The sequence below is a fragment of the Rhinopithecus bieti genome, unplaced genomic scaffold, assembly GCF_001698545.2.
Source record: "Rhinopithecus bieti isolate Rb0 unplaced genomic scaffold, ASM169854v2 scaffold_39586, whole genome shotgun sequence".
Lineage (NCBI taxonomy): Eukaryota > Metazoa > Chordata > Mammalia > Primates > Cercopithecidae > Rhinopithecus > Rhinopithecus bieti.
The window spans coordinates 1,108,700-1,124,506 of record NW_016816842.1 but is presented as its reverse complement, the minus strand read 5'-3'; the positions used below and the strand labels follow the sequence as shown (position 1 = coordinate 1,124,506).

At 45.1% G+C, this 15,807-nt stretch overlaps 1 protein-coding gene across 15 annotated transcripts in view; it reads left to right on the top strand.

Annotated features, from left to right (window-relative positions):
- The window catches only part of KALRN (kalirin RhoGEF kinase), a 684,488-nt gene that overhangs the window by 563,718 nt on the left and 104,963 nt on the right, over positions 1 to 15,807 (top strand). For 7 of the 15 annotated variants that reach the window (XM_017855326.1, XM_017855325.1, XM_017855322.1 and 4 more), the window contains exon 1: positions 4,242 to 4,493. The exons of the other annotated variants lie outside the window; for them this stretch is intronic. In XM_017855326.1, coding sequence (XP_017710815.1) covers positions 4,409 to 4,493 — 85 coding nt within the window. In that variant the 5' untranslated portion in view covers positions 4,242 to 4,408. Of the gene's footprint in view, positions 1 to 4,241; positions 4,494 to 15,807 lie in introns of those variants that run through there. 15 annotated transcript variants of the gene reach the window in all.

Genomic DNA, 15,807 nt, shown 5'->3' with positions numbered 1-15,807 from the left:
AATACCAATGCCTCATATTTTTAAATGCTTTCCTTCTGATTCTTATCAGCACCAATGTTTTAAAACTATATCCTCCACCATCCCTTCTAAATTGTTTTGAGAATATTAACTTAAAACAGCTGGATAAAGGCTAGAAGCTCTAGGCCTCTATTAAACCCCTCAACTAATAAACTTAGTCACATATCCGATGTGGATTCACTTTTCTCTCACATTTGTGATGAGTCTGTCCTAGTAGCTAGCTTCAGAAGGACTGAAATTGTTTTTGTTCACCAACGTAGACCCAGTACCTAGAACAGAGCCTGACACAGAGTAGGCAGTCAGTAAGTATTTGATGAATTAACGAGTAGGTCCACAAGCAGTGTCCCCATGTTGTTCGAGATTTCCTTGATGGCCAGGTATGGTGGCTCACACCTGTAATCCCAGCACTTTGGGAGGCCGGGGGGTAGGGGGCGGATTGCTTGAACCCAGGAGTTCAAGACCAGCCCAGGGAACATGGCAAAACCCTGTCTCTATTAAAAAAAAAAAAAGAAAGAAAGAAAAGAAAGAAAGGAAAGAAAAGGATTTTCTTATTAGGTTGTAGACGTTGGCTAGTCTCATTCTGGAAGGCAAGTGAGGATGGCAATGGGACTCTTGGGTTATTGGTTATTGCTGTCTAACCCCAGAATGAATCTCCAGGATGGCCAAAAATGTATTGACCTTGCCAACTTAAGATAGGAGGAGGTTCCTAATGGTTTTATGCCTTTAAATTGAAAGTAGGATGAATTCCTGGGTTATAAGAATTAGTAGAGGTTGGGTATGGTGACTCACATCTGTAATCCCCAAAATTAGATATGCGTGGTGGCGCACATCTGTATTCCCAGCTACTCCAGAGGCTGAGGCAGAATTGCTTGAACCCGGGAGGCAGAGGTTGCAGTGAGCCGAGATCGTGCCACTGCACTCTAGCCTGGGTGACAGAGTGAGACTCTGCTCAAAAAAAAAAAAAAAAAAACAGTATCAGTGGAAACATGCCCAATGGATCCATTTTGCTTGTAGTGGACTACTTTAGGGTCTACTGGTATTTGATTTCTAAAGTAAGAGTTGGGTCTTCCTCAAACATGTAACTCAAGCCAGTTTCTGCAAAATGATATGTCATTAGTCTCTTGCAAAGAATTGTGACAAAAAAGTGATCCAGTGTTATCTGAACACAAAACTAAGAGGGAATATTTTAGTAAAGAACAAACTGGTTATTCCCCATGAAATTTTGAAGCATCTTTGAATTCCCATCATAGTGCTCCCAAAGTGTAAAAAGAGATGGATTGGGTGGGTAAACCAAACACTGAGCCTTAGACCATAGCATCCATACTATGGATCACAAGCAAATAAAGTTAATTTTACAGACATTTTTGGTCTGGGCTTGCAAGAAAAACAAAATATGTACTGTCTTTGGTGACATGGAAGAGAGAACTAAATAATAGTGCCGGTTGCTGTGGGTCGGAACTGGAACCCAGGATAACTATGTGAGGATTAAGGATCCTGCAGTAATTCAGCCTGGCAAAATGAGACTGACCAATTATCAGGATGGTCAGTGAATCAGGAATCTTGGGTGCAGACAACATGAGCAATTTTTTTTTTTTTTTGAGACAGAGTCATTCTGTTGCCCAGGCTGGAGTGCAGTGGTACGATCTCAGCTCACTGCAACCTCTGCCTTCCGGGTTCAGGCAATTCTCCTGCCTCAGTCCCCTGCGTAACTGGGATTATAGACATGCACCACTATGCCCAGTTAATTTTCATATTTTTAATAGAGATGGTGTTTCACCATGTTGGCCAGGCTAGTCTTGAACTCCTGACCTCAGGCAATCCGCCCACCTTGGCCTCCCAAAGTGCTGGGATTACAAGCGTGAGCCACTGTGCCCAGCCAACATGAGCAATTTGAACTGTCATTTCTCTGTTTTTGTATATGTTAGAAAGAGCACCAGAGATTCATTTCCTGCTTGACAGTGACATTCTTATGTAAACCTTGCCAAGAGAAACCATCAGGGAGATGGCAGTAGTAGAAATAGAGGGTAGATTTTTGACTTTATGTTCTACTGTTCCAAAGGGGCGAAGCTTTTTAGAGTTTCTCTTTAGAATTAAACCATTAAAGCCTCATCGTAGTTTATTAATTCAGTTTCTTCAAAGGTGAAACAGGAAACTACTTTACAAGGTTTTTTTAATGAGGATAAATGAGATAATATATGGAGAACATGGAGGAAACTGCTTAGCATATAAATGCTCAATAAATGTAAGCTATTGTTACTCATTAGGTCATGCTTTGATCATTTACTGGTATCCCAACCATGTGGCAGATGCCTTGGCACATTTTTTTGGGGGGGGGTGGGCGGTAAGCTGGGGGAGATGGGGTCTCACTCTGTTGCCCAGGCTGGAATGCAGCAGCACAATCATGAATCACTGCGGGCTTGACATCCCCAGGCTCAAGTGATCCTTCCACCTCAGCCTCCCAAGTAACTGGGACCACAGGCATGGTCCACCAAGACCCGCTCATTTATGTATTTATTCATTTATTTTTATTATTTGTAGAGATAGGGCCTCCCTGCGTTGTTCAGGCTGGTCTCGAACTCCTGGGCTCAAGTGATCTGCCTTGGCCTCTCAAAGTGCTGGGATTACAGGCATGAGCAACCATGCCTGGCTGTCACATAGATAAATAAAGCACAAATCTATGCATGGTTCCAACTGGGAAAGGAAGCCCCAAATCCTGGTAACTTTCAAAAGCCTTGTCCCATGAGTGTGTTTCTTCCAGGAAGGCATTGGTTACCTGGGTGATCTAGCTTCTGTTTTTCATTCCTGCCACAAACTTCCCTTTTTCCTGATGAATAGGCCCTCTTTATGAGTGTTGTGTGTTTGCAGCAGGCCCTTTGCCCTAAAGCTGGACACAAAGGAATGGGAGAGACATCCTGTGAGTAATACAGTGGTTCATGGAAAGGTCCCACTGGTGTGGCCCAAGTGGACTTCAAGGGGGTTGTGGAAAGCAAGCTTGACCTTGAAACATGAAAAAGCTTTAAAAGACAGGGATAGGGATATAAGTAAAGGAATGATAGGTCTACTGGGCATATTGGCCAGGGGGGGATGGTGAATGGCAGTCTTGCACCATAAGTAAGATATCTGAAGTTTTTCTGTAGGTATTCATTCACCTGGAAATATTAAACTTCATCTCTTTAACAGGATGTTAGCCACACCCAGAAACATGGCCTGAGAAGGGAGGAGGACTGGTTCCTCAAAGACAAGTCAAGGTGCTGTTACAAAAAGAAAAGGAGACAGATGACAAATAGGCAAGGAAAAAGTCTGAATCTCAAGTAGGTCTCAGTGTGGTCCTGTACCAACAACATCAGCATCACCTGGGAACTTGAGGCAATGCAAATTCTCGGGCCCCACCTCCTACCTACTAAATCAGCAACTCTGGGAGATATCCATAGATATCTTTAAATTCTACCATCGGCTGCATGTGGTGGCTCACATCTCTAAATCTAATGCTTTGGGAGGCTAAGGCAGGAGGATCACTTGAGCCCAGGAGTTCAAGACTAGCTGGGGCAACATAGCAAGACCCTATCTCTATTAAAAAAACTTTTAAAAAGAAAATCTACAACCGTGGAAAATAGGAATTCTTTTACATTTTTTTTTTTTTAACGGGGAAACTGAAGATAAAAGGTGAAGTCACTTGCCTAAGGTCAAACAGCTAGCAGGCGGCAAAACTGAGCTTTGAAGGTTGGTTGTATGATTCCAAACCCAGTGTTTTCACGTCATTACAGTTGGAGACCTGATCAAGATGAGGCACTGTTATCATTGTTAGTAATCAGCATTACGTGGAAGGAAAGAAAGGGTTGGGGACGGTGTTTTCAATACAGAGGAGGCTGTGGGGAGGGAATGGGTGAGGCTGCGAGGAAGAAAAGGGCATCCTTGAGTCTTGGACTTTCTAAGTCTGCCCCTCTCTCACCTCTTTGGCCCCATCTAGCTATATTTTTTAAGCCAACGCCCATTGTGGTGGCCTTTGAGGGGAGGAAGTTGCACATAAGGAGTACCTACCTGTTTGGTGCCAAGGGCTCAAACTCCACCCATTTGCCCCGTGCCCACAGCGCTGGTGCCACTGACAGCGTTGCATAAGGCTCTGGCCGCTGCTGGCCAGGTCTCCTGTGCACAGCTGGACCTTGGAACTCCGCCCCTTAGGCCCTCCCTCCCCGCCCGGCCCCTCCCCGCTTCCCAAGGTGGCAGTGGCTCCCAGTAAGTCAGAGCTGCGGCCGGCCGCGGTGCGGGGAGAGCACAGCGGGGAGGGCGGGAGCCGGCTCTCGGGCATTGGCGCTGAAGTTTCCTTCCCGCCGCGCTCTCACCCCGGGCTGGCGCCCGGTGCCATGCGGGAGCGCTGGGGCGGCGGGGCAACATGAAGGGCGGCGACAGGGCTTACACCCGAGGTCCCTCTTTGGGGTGGCTCTTTGCTAAGTGCTGCTGTTGCTTCCCGTGCAGAGGTGAGTGGCTGTCGGTGGCCTTGGTGCCTTCACTTAGCCAGACTAGTCGCGCTGAGCCGGAGGGAGGGTGGTAGGGAGGGAAGGGTTGGGGAGGCCTCTGGGGTAGGGGGATGGGGGTGGCGATCAGGAGGGCGGCAAAGGGAGAGTTGGCTGCGATCCGTTTCACAGTTTCCCAGACACATCGCGCGCGCTCGCTGGCTGGCGGTGTGGTTCTGACTTGGATGCGGAGCTGTTGTTTGGGAACTCAGTCACTTAGCAGCGACTTTGGATGTCAGGGCGCCAGCCTGCTGGGGAGTGGGATGCGGACGCGGGGGTAGGAAGGGAACGCAGAGCCGCGTGTGTCCCTATAGTGGCGGAGAAGTACCTCACTTATTTACACATGGATCTCAGCTGCGGGATTAACGCGTGACTCCTGGCTACAGGAATGTGTTTGACACCTGTGTCTACACCAGGAACTATTTTTGCCAAGTGACAATTTTCTCATAGGACTGGAGCACATTTTTTTTCTGCCTGGGTTTTCACAGGCCAGCGTGGATTTGCAGCTCTGGTCCGGAGCTTGGCTCATTAATTAACAACTCTCTCTGTGCCCAATTAGGACTGTATTTAATTATTCTGCTAATCTTAATGTTATGGAAGAGACTTGGAGGAAGCACCCAATTTCCCCCAAAGCAGCTGGCGAACAGGAGAGCGAGAAGGATCACAGGGGGAGGGTTCTCAATGATGTGGCTTCTCCTAAAAAAGAAATCAGAACCTTCCCAAATAGGATAAGCAGATGCTCCTAAGGCTGTTCATGTCACTTTAACGCATCCTAGGAGAGTGGGGAAGACTGTTTTTGTGTGGGTAGAAATGAGAATGTAACCCCTACTTGACATTTGCCCTTTTAAAAAGTTTCACCTTTTGGGCCTCTGGCCTCCACCCCCACTTACAATACCCCACCCAGTCTCTCATCCCATCCGCTGTGCAAAATCCTAATGGAACTTTCTGGCTGAGTTACTAGTGAATAAACTTCATCCAAGCCACCTTTCACCATCCTCTGTGCCACAAACACACAACATAGCTCTGAGAAATTTTCTATCCTGAGCAGATTTAAGGTTACCAAAATTAATTAAATCTGAATGACTTTTCCTGCAAGTCATTAAGGTCATAATCTTAGCATTAGATGGTCTCAATCTCTGCATTTAATTAGAACAGCCTGGAACTGTGTGGTTTTGAGCTCTAAAAACCAGAATTCAGATGAAGAAGGAATGTGAGGGTCCAGGGACCCTCTAAGTCTGATTCAGAAACATTCAAAACCAAGGCTGGGAATTGAGGGAAAGGGGGAATAAAGCACGGAGGAAGCAGGAAATGGCCAAGGGGAATCTGAGTGGGTGGGTTGGCTTCAAGGCTGCCCTGCTTTCCCCACGAAGGGCTTCTCTGCAGGATTTCTTGGGAGTCCGTTTCCTGTCAGACAGAATGTGGGGGCTGGGGTGGTGCTTATCTGAAGCCCCCACAGCTGCCTCCTTGAGTCCAGATATGTGACAGTCCTGGCTGCCCTTCAGGGTAACTCTCTGGGGGTCTTGCTGGCCTTTATTTTGTTGAGGAATTGCCTGACTTTCCCTCTTGCTACGATGCAGGGGAGGGGCTAGGGAGCTGGCTCTGGGGCCTGCTGGGTGCCTCCTGCCTGGGGCCTGTGAAGGCAGTGGCTGCTGGCTCCATGGCTAGGAGAGGAGGTGGGCGAATGGCTATCGTAGGAGCTGGAGCTGAAAAGGCCAGCGACCCTCAGATGAAGACTGAGGGAGTCAGAGGTCCAAGCAATGAGACCAGTTTAAAAGGAAAAAGAAGGGTGGCAAGGTGGGTGCCTGGGGCCTTCTCCTGCTTTGCTCCTCAATCCCCTAGATTGTGAAGATAAAAAACGGGCTCATCAGAGGACGATGGTGGGAGAGGTGAGTTAGCCACTCTCCAAAGAAAACTCCAGCCTGTGTCTGGGCTGGGGGTCGTGTCTGAGGTGTTGGGCATGCCTGGGGCTCCTAAGGCTCACTCTAACCAAGAACAGTCTCCACTCAGCCTGTAGGCATCAATTTGAAAGCAGATTGAAAAGATAAGGTCTGTATTGAGCCTGAGTGCATGGCCCAGAGCCCGTAGACTCTTTGGGAAGAGGCTTGCCCAATTGCAACACCCAGAAGAGCTGAGGGGAGAGTCTTGAGGCTGTCCCTCAAGTGGAGGGTGTGCACTGCAAGGGACTGACTGCCTCCCTTTTCAGTTGAACCAGTTCCTCTGGTCTTAGGGAAAATACAATGGAAAGGCAGCCTCCCCACTCCACCTTTTAGATAAAGGCCGCTGATTGGTCTCTATGCCTTCTCTCTCAGGGAGAACTTGGCTGTCTCCTGCGGCTTGAGTAGCTTTACTCTGAAGCAATGACTCAGAGCCCACTGCTGTGGTTCTCAAAGCAAGGGGCCTTGACTGTCTGGCTTCTAGTAATCCAGAATACCTCCTTCTAAAGTCTGAGGAGAAGGACAAAAGTAAAAGAACCAAGAGGAAGTGGAATGTTTTGGCTATTTTTGACTTGAAGCTAAGTGAGCTACACTGGAATTTCTCTGGTGAATCCTGAGTGGTTGTAATTGTCATCACTAGGATCAGAGTCAAGGATTTAGATAAAATACCTGTGTGGTCTTTAAATATCACATTTGAGGAAAATATGGATGAATTTCACTGAACTTATCTTTTGATTTGGAAGAGTGTGGAAAGCTACTGTCTTGTGTTTTCCCTCCACCCCACACTCCACTTTTTTTTTTTTTGAAACAGGGTCTCACTCTGTTGCCCAGGCTGGAGTGCAGTGGTGTGATCATGGTTCACTGCAACCTGGATCTCCTGGGCTCCCACCTCAGCCTCCCAAGTGGCTGTTACCATAGGTGCATGCCACTACCCCAGGCTAATATTTTTATTTTTTTAGAGACAAGGTCTCACTATTGTTGCCCAGGCTGGTCTCAAACCTCTGGGCTCAAGTGATCCTACTGCCTCAGCCTCCCAAAATGCTGGGATTACAGGCGTGAACCACTGCACTTAGCCTTTTTGGTTCTATTGAGTATGAGTATAGAAAGCAGGTTTGATGAAAGATGATTTTTCTTCCCTACCTTGAAACTGGTGTTGAAAGGCAGGAAAACTGAAAACCAAGGATAGAAAGGAAATAGATATCAGGTGAGAAAGAAGAAAGAAGGCAAATGCATTTATAACTGCCTTTTGAAGGTGAAAACAACCAAAAGTGAGATAATTGCATGCATGTGTCTAAGGGGTGATAAATCATTGATGTCACACTCTGTGAGGAGTTAGTTTGGGGATAGCTTTGACTAGCTAGACTGTCCTTCAAGCCCGAAAAAGTGGGTCGGTTCAGAAGAGATTTCAAATCACCTGGAAATTGCTAAGCTATGTATTGCACTGGAATTTGTGATCAAGGAGCTCAGAGATTTTTCTGACCTTTCTAGGTAGAAGTCAGTTTTAGAGACTTAATTTTGTTTTTGAGATGGAGTCTTGCTCTGTCGCCCAGGCTGGAATGCAGTGGGGCAATCTTGGCTCACTGCAACCTCCACCTCCCAGGTTTAAGCAATTCTCATGTGTCAGCCTCCTGAATAGCTGGGACTACAAGTGTGCACCACCACGCCCAGCTAATTCTTTGTATTTTCAGTAGAGACGGGGTTTCACCATGTTGTCTAGGCTGGTCTTGAACCCTTGACCTCAAGTGATCCACTCCCCTTGGCCTCCCAAAGTGCTGGGATTACAGGCGTGAGCCACCATGCCCAACCAAGACACTTAAGTTTCTAGTCAACTTTCATTAACTTTAGGTATGTGGACACAAGTCCCCTTTTGAAAGCTTTTCCTGATTCCCATCCTCCTCTGCTGCTCCACAGTGTGAATGGGATTTATTTGTACTTGTTTATTGCTGTATCAGTGTCCTTGCATCCCAAGTCCACTTGCCATTGTGTCTTCACATTTAGACTGAGATAGTCCAGCCGCCTGAACATCTCAGAGGTAAAGAGAGGAAGGAGGTGGGACTTACCCAAGCTGAATCACTTCACTGGGGAGGTGCAGGGATCGGTTTCCATGATTCTTTCTTTATGTGGGTAGTCCTTCCTCCTTGACTCTGATGTCATGGGCTACGGGAAAGTGTTACGGGGATTCACAGGGCATCCAAAGGCATTTTTATCTATAACTTTCTCTTATCCTACTTTGTTCCAGAAGTCTCAACCAGAAACCTTATGACTTGATGTAATTGTCTCTTCCTTGGCCCTTAAATTAATATAGCCCATTTTATAAATGGAGTTTAATATGTGAAACCATGACACCAAGTTCCTTTAGAAAGGTGTTGGTAACTGCAAAAAGGAACCATTATGACATTCACTGTTGTTGACTTTAATTCACCATCCACTGTAATCCCAGCACTTTGGGAGGCCAAGGCAGGAGGATTAAGTGAGCCCAGGAGATCAACACCAGCCTGAGCAACATAGGGAGACCCCATCTCTACAAAAAATTAAAATATTAGCTGGGTGTAATGACATGTGCCTGTAGTCCCAGCTACAGGTTGAGGTGGGAGGATCGGTTGAGCCCAGGAATTCAAGTTTGCAGTGAACTATGATGGCACCACTGCACTCAGCCTGGGTGACAGAGTGAGAGCCTGTCTCCAAAAAAGAAACAAAAATAAAAATTCACCATCCAGGGGATAAAATCTTTGGGGCCTTGATGTGTATCCTTTTATTTCATCTTCTAGGAATTGCCTTTACCATGATGAAAACTGAATTGATTATTTAGCATGTACAGTTGTCCCTCAGTAGCCACAGGGGATTGGTTCCGGGAACCCCTGCGGGTACCAAACTCTGAGGATGCTCAAGTCCCATAGTTGGCCTTGTTGAACCTTCAGATACAAAAAGTCAAAGATCCCTGTGCCCTTGGGTTTCGCATCCCACAAATACAGTGTTTTTTATCAGTTTGGTGAATCTGAGGATGTAGAACCTGTGGATACAGAGGGCCTACTGTATGCTTTTGCAATATGTCTCTTGGTTTTCTTTGCCTCCCAGGAATGTACTCTATTTCTATCTTTCTTTCTTTCTTTCTTTCTTTTTCTTAATTAAATGTATCAGCAGAATCAACCAGGGATATACTCAACCTGCGAAGAAGTAGCACACATATTTACTGTCTTCAACCCGAATCCTATGCTTCTCTTTCCATGTCTGATTATCTTATCTACTGAATGGTAATAGGTGTATCATTTATTACCTAGATGCAGTATCAATTAGTATCTGGATAACAGTGCTGACTAGCAGTCAAACCACAGCCTGGTAGAAATGGGGGTGTATGAAGGTGGTGGGGTGAGGTGGAGATTGGAAACTGAAGCTGAATATCCCTCCTGTGGTACAGCTGCATGCCCACCAATCACTGATAATCCTGTAGGCAATGGTTCCATAGGGTATAGGTTCATAAGTCCTACCTTGGGATAAAAAGATACAAATTATGACTCTGTATCTGTTTTTTTAATGCAAAATAACTTTAAAATAAAATTAAAAGCAAGTTGAATGTTGGGGGCTTGACTCTTGAGCCCGTACAACACTGGGCATACCTTCTGGGGTAGTGCTGTAGACATTCTGTTTTGTGGTATTCCTTTTGAGAATCTTCACACTGTTCTCTTCCACCCTAAAAACATTGCCCATCTTTTTGCACTTGATCTTAGCCAAAAGGCCAAGAAGTGATTGCCTTTTTTGAAGTGCTATTCCTCTTTCAGTGAGTAGCACATCCTGCCCCTTCAGACCTAACCCCAGGCTTTTCCTGAAGGAGGACTCTGGAAAAGGTTGAGGTCTGAAACCTGAGGGTGTCTTCTCAAGCAGAAGGGACTAAATCATGGAGAGCTAGAGCCAGAAGGAACACCAGGAATCATTTAATTCCACCTACTCCTTTTATACAGGAGAAAATGGGGATCCAGACTTTTAGTAGCAGGATCAGAACTAGCATCCTTTTCTGATACTTTTTCCTCAATTCTTTCATTCCTGGACATGTGGCTTGTCTTCCTCTGAACAGAGGCAGGACTGACCCAACTGAGAAGGGTAGAGATAGTACCCAAACCGTAAATGGGGTGTTGACTGTGGAATGATCTGTTGTTCTTGGGGGTGACTGCACTGCCTGGAGCCATTTGGAATTAAATGTACCTGCTTTCAAATGTGGTCTGCTTTCAAGGGATTCTTCTGTCCCAAAACTGAAGACGGCAGAGACCACCATCACATCTCTCTCTCCCGGAGCAGCTTATACACGTTTTCTTAGTTAATATCTGTTCATGGTTTTCTCTCTGGTTCAACTTAATTCAGGTCCCTTTTCCCCGCTGTTTTTTGTCCTTGTTCTTTCCTTTTCTTTTTTTGAGACAAGGCCTCACTGTGTTGCCCAAGCTGGTCTCGATCTCCTGAACACAAGCAATCCTCTCACCTTTGCCTCCAAAAGTGCTGGGATTACAAGTGTGAGCCACCATGCCCAGCCATTGTCCCTGTTCTTGAAGCTTACCCTTTCACAGTCATTGCATCTTTGAACATCGCTCTTTATGTAACACAGTGTTTTAATTTATTTGACAAATGTTTATGCCGACTGCCTGCCAGCCCTGCGCTAGGTGCTTGGGAGAGTGGACAAGAAGGAATCATAATGACATTTACTCCATTGAGCTGTGAAGATTGGTTAAGACAATGTAAGTAAAGGGCCTAGCATAATGCCAGGCATATAAAGTGCTCTAAAAAAGATTAACTATTAACCATAGCAGTAATTGTAATGCTAGACATAGACCCCATCCTCAGGGGACTCCCAGCTAAATATCTGTGGGTCCACTAGGTGCTAACACTGTAAATGTAAGTTCCAAAGCAATTTAATGGCCCTGACTCAAACCACTGTCAACAGTGCCTCAGTGCTGTGGAGTTGTCACTGTGGGGAAGAAAACTTGTGATCTAGATGTGTGGTGGGAATTTCCTTTTTAAAAAACTTAAACCAATGAAAAATCACATAACACTTCTACTGTTGTAATTTCTTTGTGTTACATAAAAGAAGATTCAACAGAAGATACTGGCAAGAGGCTGGGCACAGTGGCTCACGCCTGTAATCGCAGCACTTTGGGATGCCAAGGCAGGCAGATCACCTGAGGTTGGGAGTTCAAGACCAGCCTGGCCAACATAGTGAAACCCCGTCTGTACTAAAAATACAAAAATTACCTGGGTGTGGTGGTGCACATCTATAATCCCAGCTAATCGGGAGGCTGAGGCAGGAGAATTGCTTGAACCCAGGATGCAGAGGTTACAGTGAGCCGAGATAGCGCCACTGCACTCCAGCCTGGGTGACAGAGCAAGACTCCATCTCAAAGAAAAAAAAAAAGAAAAAATACTGGCAAGAAGCCTACATATCCCTAAGTTATCCTTCTCTTAGGGGCAACACAAGGTACAAGAACTGGAGAAGAGCAATCTAATTTTTGAAGTTTGGATCCCGAGAACCTACATTATACCAAAAAAAAAAAAAATTGCTAATTGCTTTTTCTTGCCTGTGCCTTGGCTTTGGCTAGCGGTATCATTGGAAACGTTTTCCTCTTCTTTTCGGCCAATATTTATTGCACATCTTTTATGTTTGAGGCTTTGTTGGTTCTTCTTCAGACTGTTTTTGCCCAGAAAAAAGTCGTAACCGACTGCCCTCAGGCCATTATTCCAGCCCCCGTGCTGCTGGATGTTTCACTGAGGCTCAGCCAGTGCCTTCCCCTCCCTTGTATGTGAGGCCCACGAGTGGCTTGCCTCCCTGCCTGCTGTAATCAGTGACTAATAGAGCATATCTTTCGCTCTTGGCAGAACTGTGTTGTTACAGTTCCTGGAAGGAGGGGAACCCTGGTTACACCTGTGAGGCAGCCAGGAGGCTGCCAGGCGGCTTTTGCCAAGTGAAAGAGCAAAGATCAGAGTTAGTAAAACAGGTTGTTCCACATTCTTGCCTTTCTGGTGACCACAGTGAGGAAACTGTCAAATTGAAGGGAAGGGAAACCCCCTTCTGCTGCTAGGTCAAAGCAGTACCTCCTAAAATGTTTCTGTTTCCAGGTATCTGCTCTTACCGGCGCAGGATTAGTTGTGGGCTTGTATCTCTTCTTTTACAGCATCTGGTGTGTCGTCAGCTGTCAGGATATTCTCAGTTTCTGCTCTCTCTCTCCATGAGAATCTTCATATTGCTCCTGTGGGGAAAGGGATGTTATCTTCTCCCATTCATAGGGGAAACCAAGCCTTGTTTAAAAGAATTTCAAACTCTTTGACACAGATTTTGTATCTCAGTTTTGTATCTGTGCAGTGCTCCTCTTCTTTGTCTGCCTACTCACAGAATGACTTAGAACAGAAGTTCTCAAAGTGTGGTCACCTGGAAACACGTTACAAATGCAGATTCCCAGGCACCATCAACCAACACCCCTGCCCTGCCCCACCCCACCCCACTCAGTGGTGGGCTGTAGCAGTCTGTGTTTTAATAAACACTCCAGGTGGTTGTAGTGCACACTCAAATTTGAGGACTACTGACTTAGTGCTGCTGACTCGGAGGGAAAAGGTAGATTTCCTCTGTCTTGTATTTTTCTTTTTGATTTGTTCTTTTCTCTTTCCTCCCTCCACCCTCCCCTAACCTTCTGCCTCCTCTCCCCAGCTCCAGCAAAAGCATTCCATAACAGAAGGCTCCCTGAGTCCCTGGGGAATTCTTCGTTTGAGAAGTTCTAGAGGACTGTTTGCTATTTGCTTTCACAGGGGTGGCAGGGAGTAGGAATTAGGAATCAGGAATTGTCTATGTCTTCCACGAGTTTAACAGCCCAAAGATCCAGTAAGGGAGGTTGTTGCATCTTTCTTCTCACTTAAGATTACTTTGCTTTTATTTTATTTTCCTCATTACCTTCTCCCGCCACATTCCCCCGCCAGACGAGGTCTTGCCATGTTGCCCAGGCTGGTCTCTGACTCCTGGGTTCAAGTAATCCTCCTGCCTCAGCCTTCCAAAATGTTGGCGTTACAGGTGAGCCACCACACCCGGCCTCCTCATTACTCTTAAAAATAACTATACTCACTACAGAAAAAAATCAAAATTTAGGCAAACAAACAGACCAAAATAGCATAATCGTAACCATCTAGAGACAACCACTACTTAATCACTTACTATATTCTTTTCCGTATGTTTACCCCTTTTTACTTAAATGGATTCGTTTTTACATACTGCTTTTATAACTTGCTTTCATTTAATCTTCTGAACATCTTTCCCTATGGATGCGTTTCCAGGATTTTTTTTTTTTTGGAGACAGAGTCTCGCTCTGTCGCCAGGCTGGAATGCGGTGGCGAGATGTCGGCTCACTGCAACCTCCATCTCCTGGGTTCAAGCTATTCTTCTGCCTCAGCCTCCCAAGTAACTGGGACTACAGGCGTGCGCCACCATGCCCAGCTGATTTTTGAATTTTTAGTAGAGACGGGATTTCACCATGTTGGCCAGGATGGTCTCGATCTCTTGACCTTGTGATTCGCCTGCCTCAGCCTCCCAAAGTGCTGGGATTACCAGCGTGAGCCACCGTGCCCAGCCTTCCAGGGGTGTAAACATGTTTCATTGCAGACAAGACTTAAGCTTGACAACTATTAGTATTAGTTTAATATAACGGTTAAGAGTTCGGTGGGCAGATCCTGGGACGAGTCCTGGGTTAAGAAATAGATCTTTCCAGGATCCGACTATATAAACAGACTAATTCTTGTCCTGGGACTGACATATCTCCAGTCCCACTTCCCACCTTGCCTTTCTGCAGGACCTGTGAATAATCAGCCTTTATCTCTCCTCCCCAGGAGATCAGCAAGCACTGTGGCTGGAGCCTCAGGATTTACCCCTCCCCACTTTTTCTTAGTTATGAGGTATTGGGAATCTTCTCACCCTGGGGCCTTCTCATTGCGCAGCCAATTTCATTGAGCAGGTCCAGGGATTTTTCTTTCCTTTTTTCTTTTTCTTTTTCTTTTCTTTTCCTTCTTTTGTTCATTCGTTCGTTCGTTCATTCTTCCTCTTTTTTTGACATATCATGGGAAATAGTTCATTTTAAATTATTGCAACTAGGAAAGAGAACCTTGATTTTTTTTTTCTGAGAAAATCATGCATAAAGGGGAAAATTTTGAAAATACAGATAAATGAAGATAAAATTATATCACTTAGAGATAGCCAGTATTAACACAAAATACATTATTTTGATCTTTTTTTTCCATGTGTATATTTTTTTTCTCAGAAATATGATACAGAAGTGTTACAAACTTTTTTCACATAACATATTGGACAACTTCTACTACATTTTAATGAATGTATTCCATGGTATACTGGAGCCAGCTCAGCTCAGATAGGGATTGTTAAATAGGATTTCCAGAGCAGATTAAACTGTTAGTAGCTTGAGATCATCCATGGTAGGAATATTTATACCATAGAAGTTACCAGACACCATGAATGGGGGCTTTTTGTTTTATTTAGAGAGCTGGTTTATTACCGTACCACTAGATACACATTTTATCATGTAAATGTGATTTGTTCTGATTGAAATAATCTCCCTATTTTAGGTTATTTCTGATTTTTGTTGTTATAAACACTAATGGCAATTATGGATGTCCTAGTACACATCCATAATTACTTCCTTAGGATACATTGCTTGAAATAGTTTCAGAATCAAAGGGTGTCTGAAATTACAAGAACTTGTTACCAAGTACCCTCAGTTTCACACCCTTTGAAAGGAAGAGTGTACTATTTTTGTTTTAAGAGGATTTATGAGAAACATCCTCTGGTACCAAGAATTTCATGTCTCTCCTACTGTTTGCTTCTGTTTACATTTTCTGAATGAATGCTTTTTATATAAGGAAATACCCTGGCTGAGAGTATAATAAGCGAATGCCTTTAATTCATAGGATATAGACTGATATGTAGGATGTAAAAAGTACCTTTTGTGGCATTCTGGAATGAAAGGCAATATATCGTGATGATTAAGAACTTTGAATCAGGTGCCAGAATGAATTTGAATCCCAGCTCTGCTGTAACTCTGTGCAAGATACATAAGCTCAGATAGAATGATACTACAAATAGGATGATATCATTTCACTAATTATTAAAAAGCAGAGGCCGGGCGCGGTGGCTCAAGCCTGTAATCCCAGCACTTTGGGAGGCTGAGACGGGCGGATCACGAGGTCAGGACATTGAGACCATCCTGGCTAACATAGTGAAACCCTGTCTCTACTAAAAAGTGATCACTTGGACACAGGAAGGGGAACATCACACACTGGGGCCCATTGTGGGGAGGGGGGAGGGGGGAGGG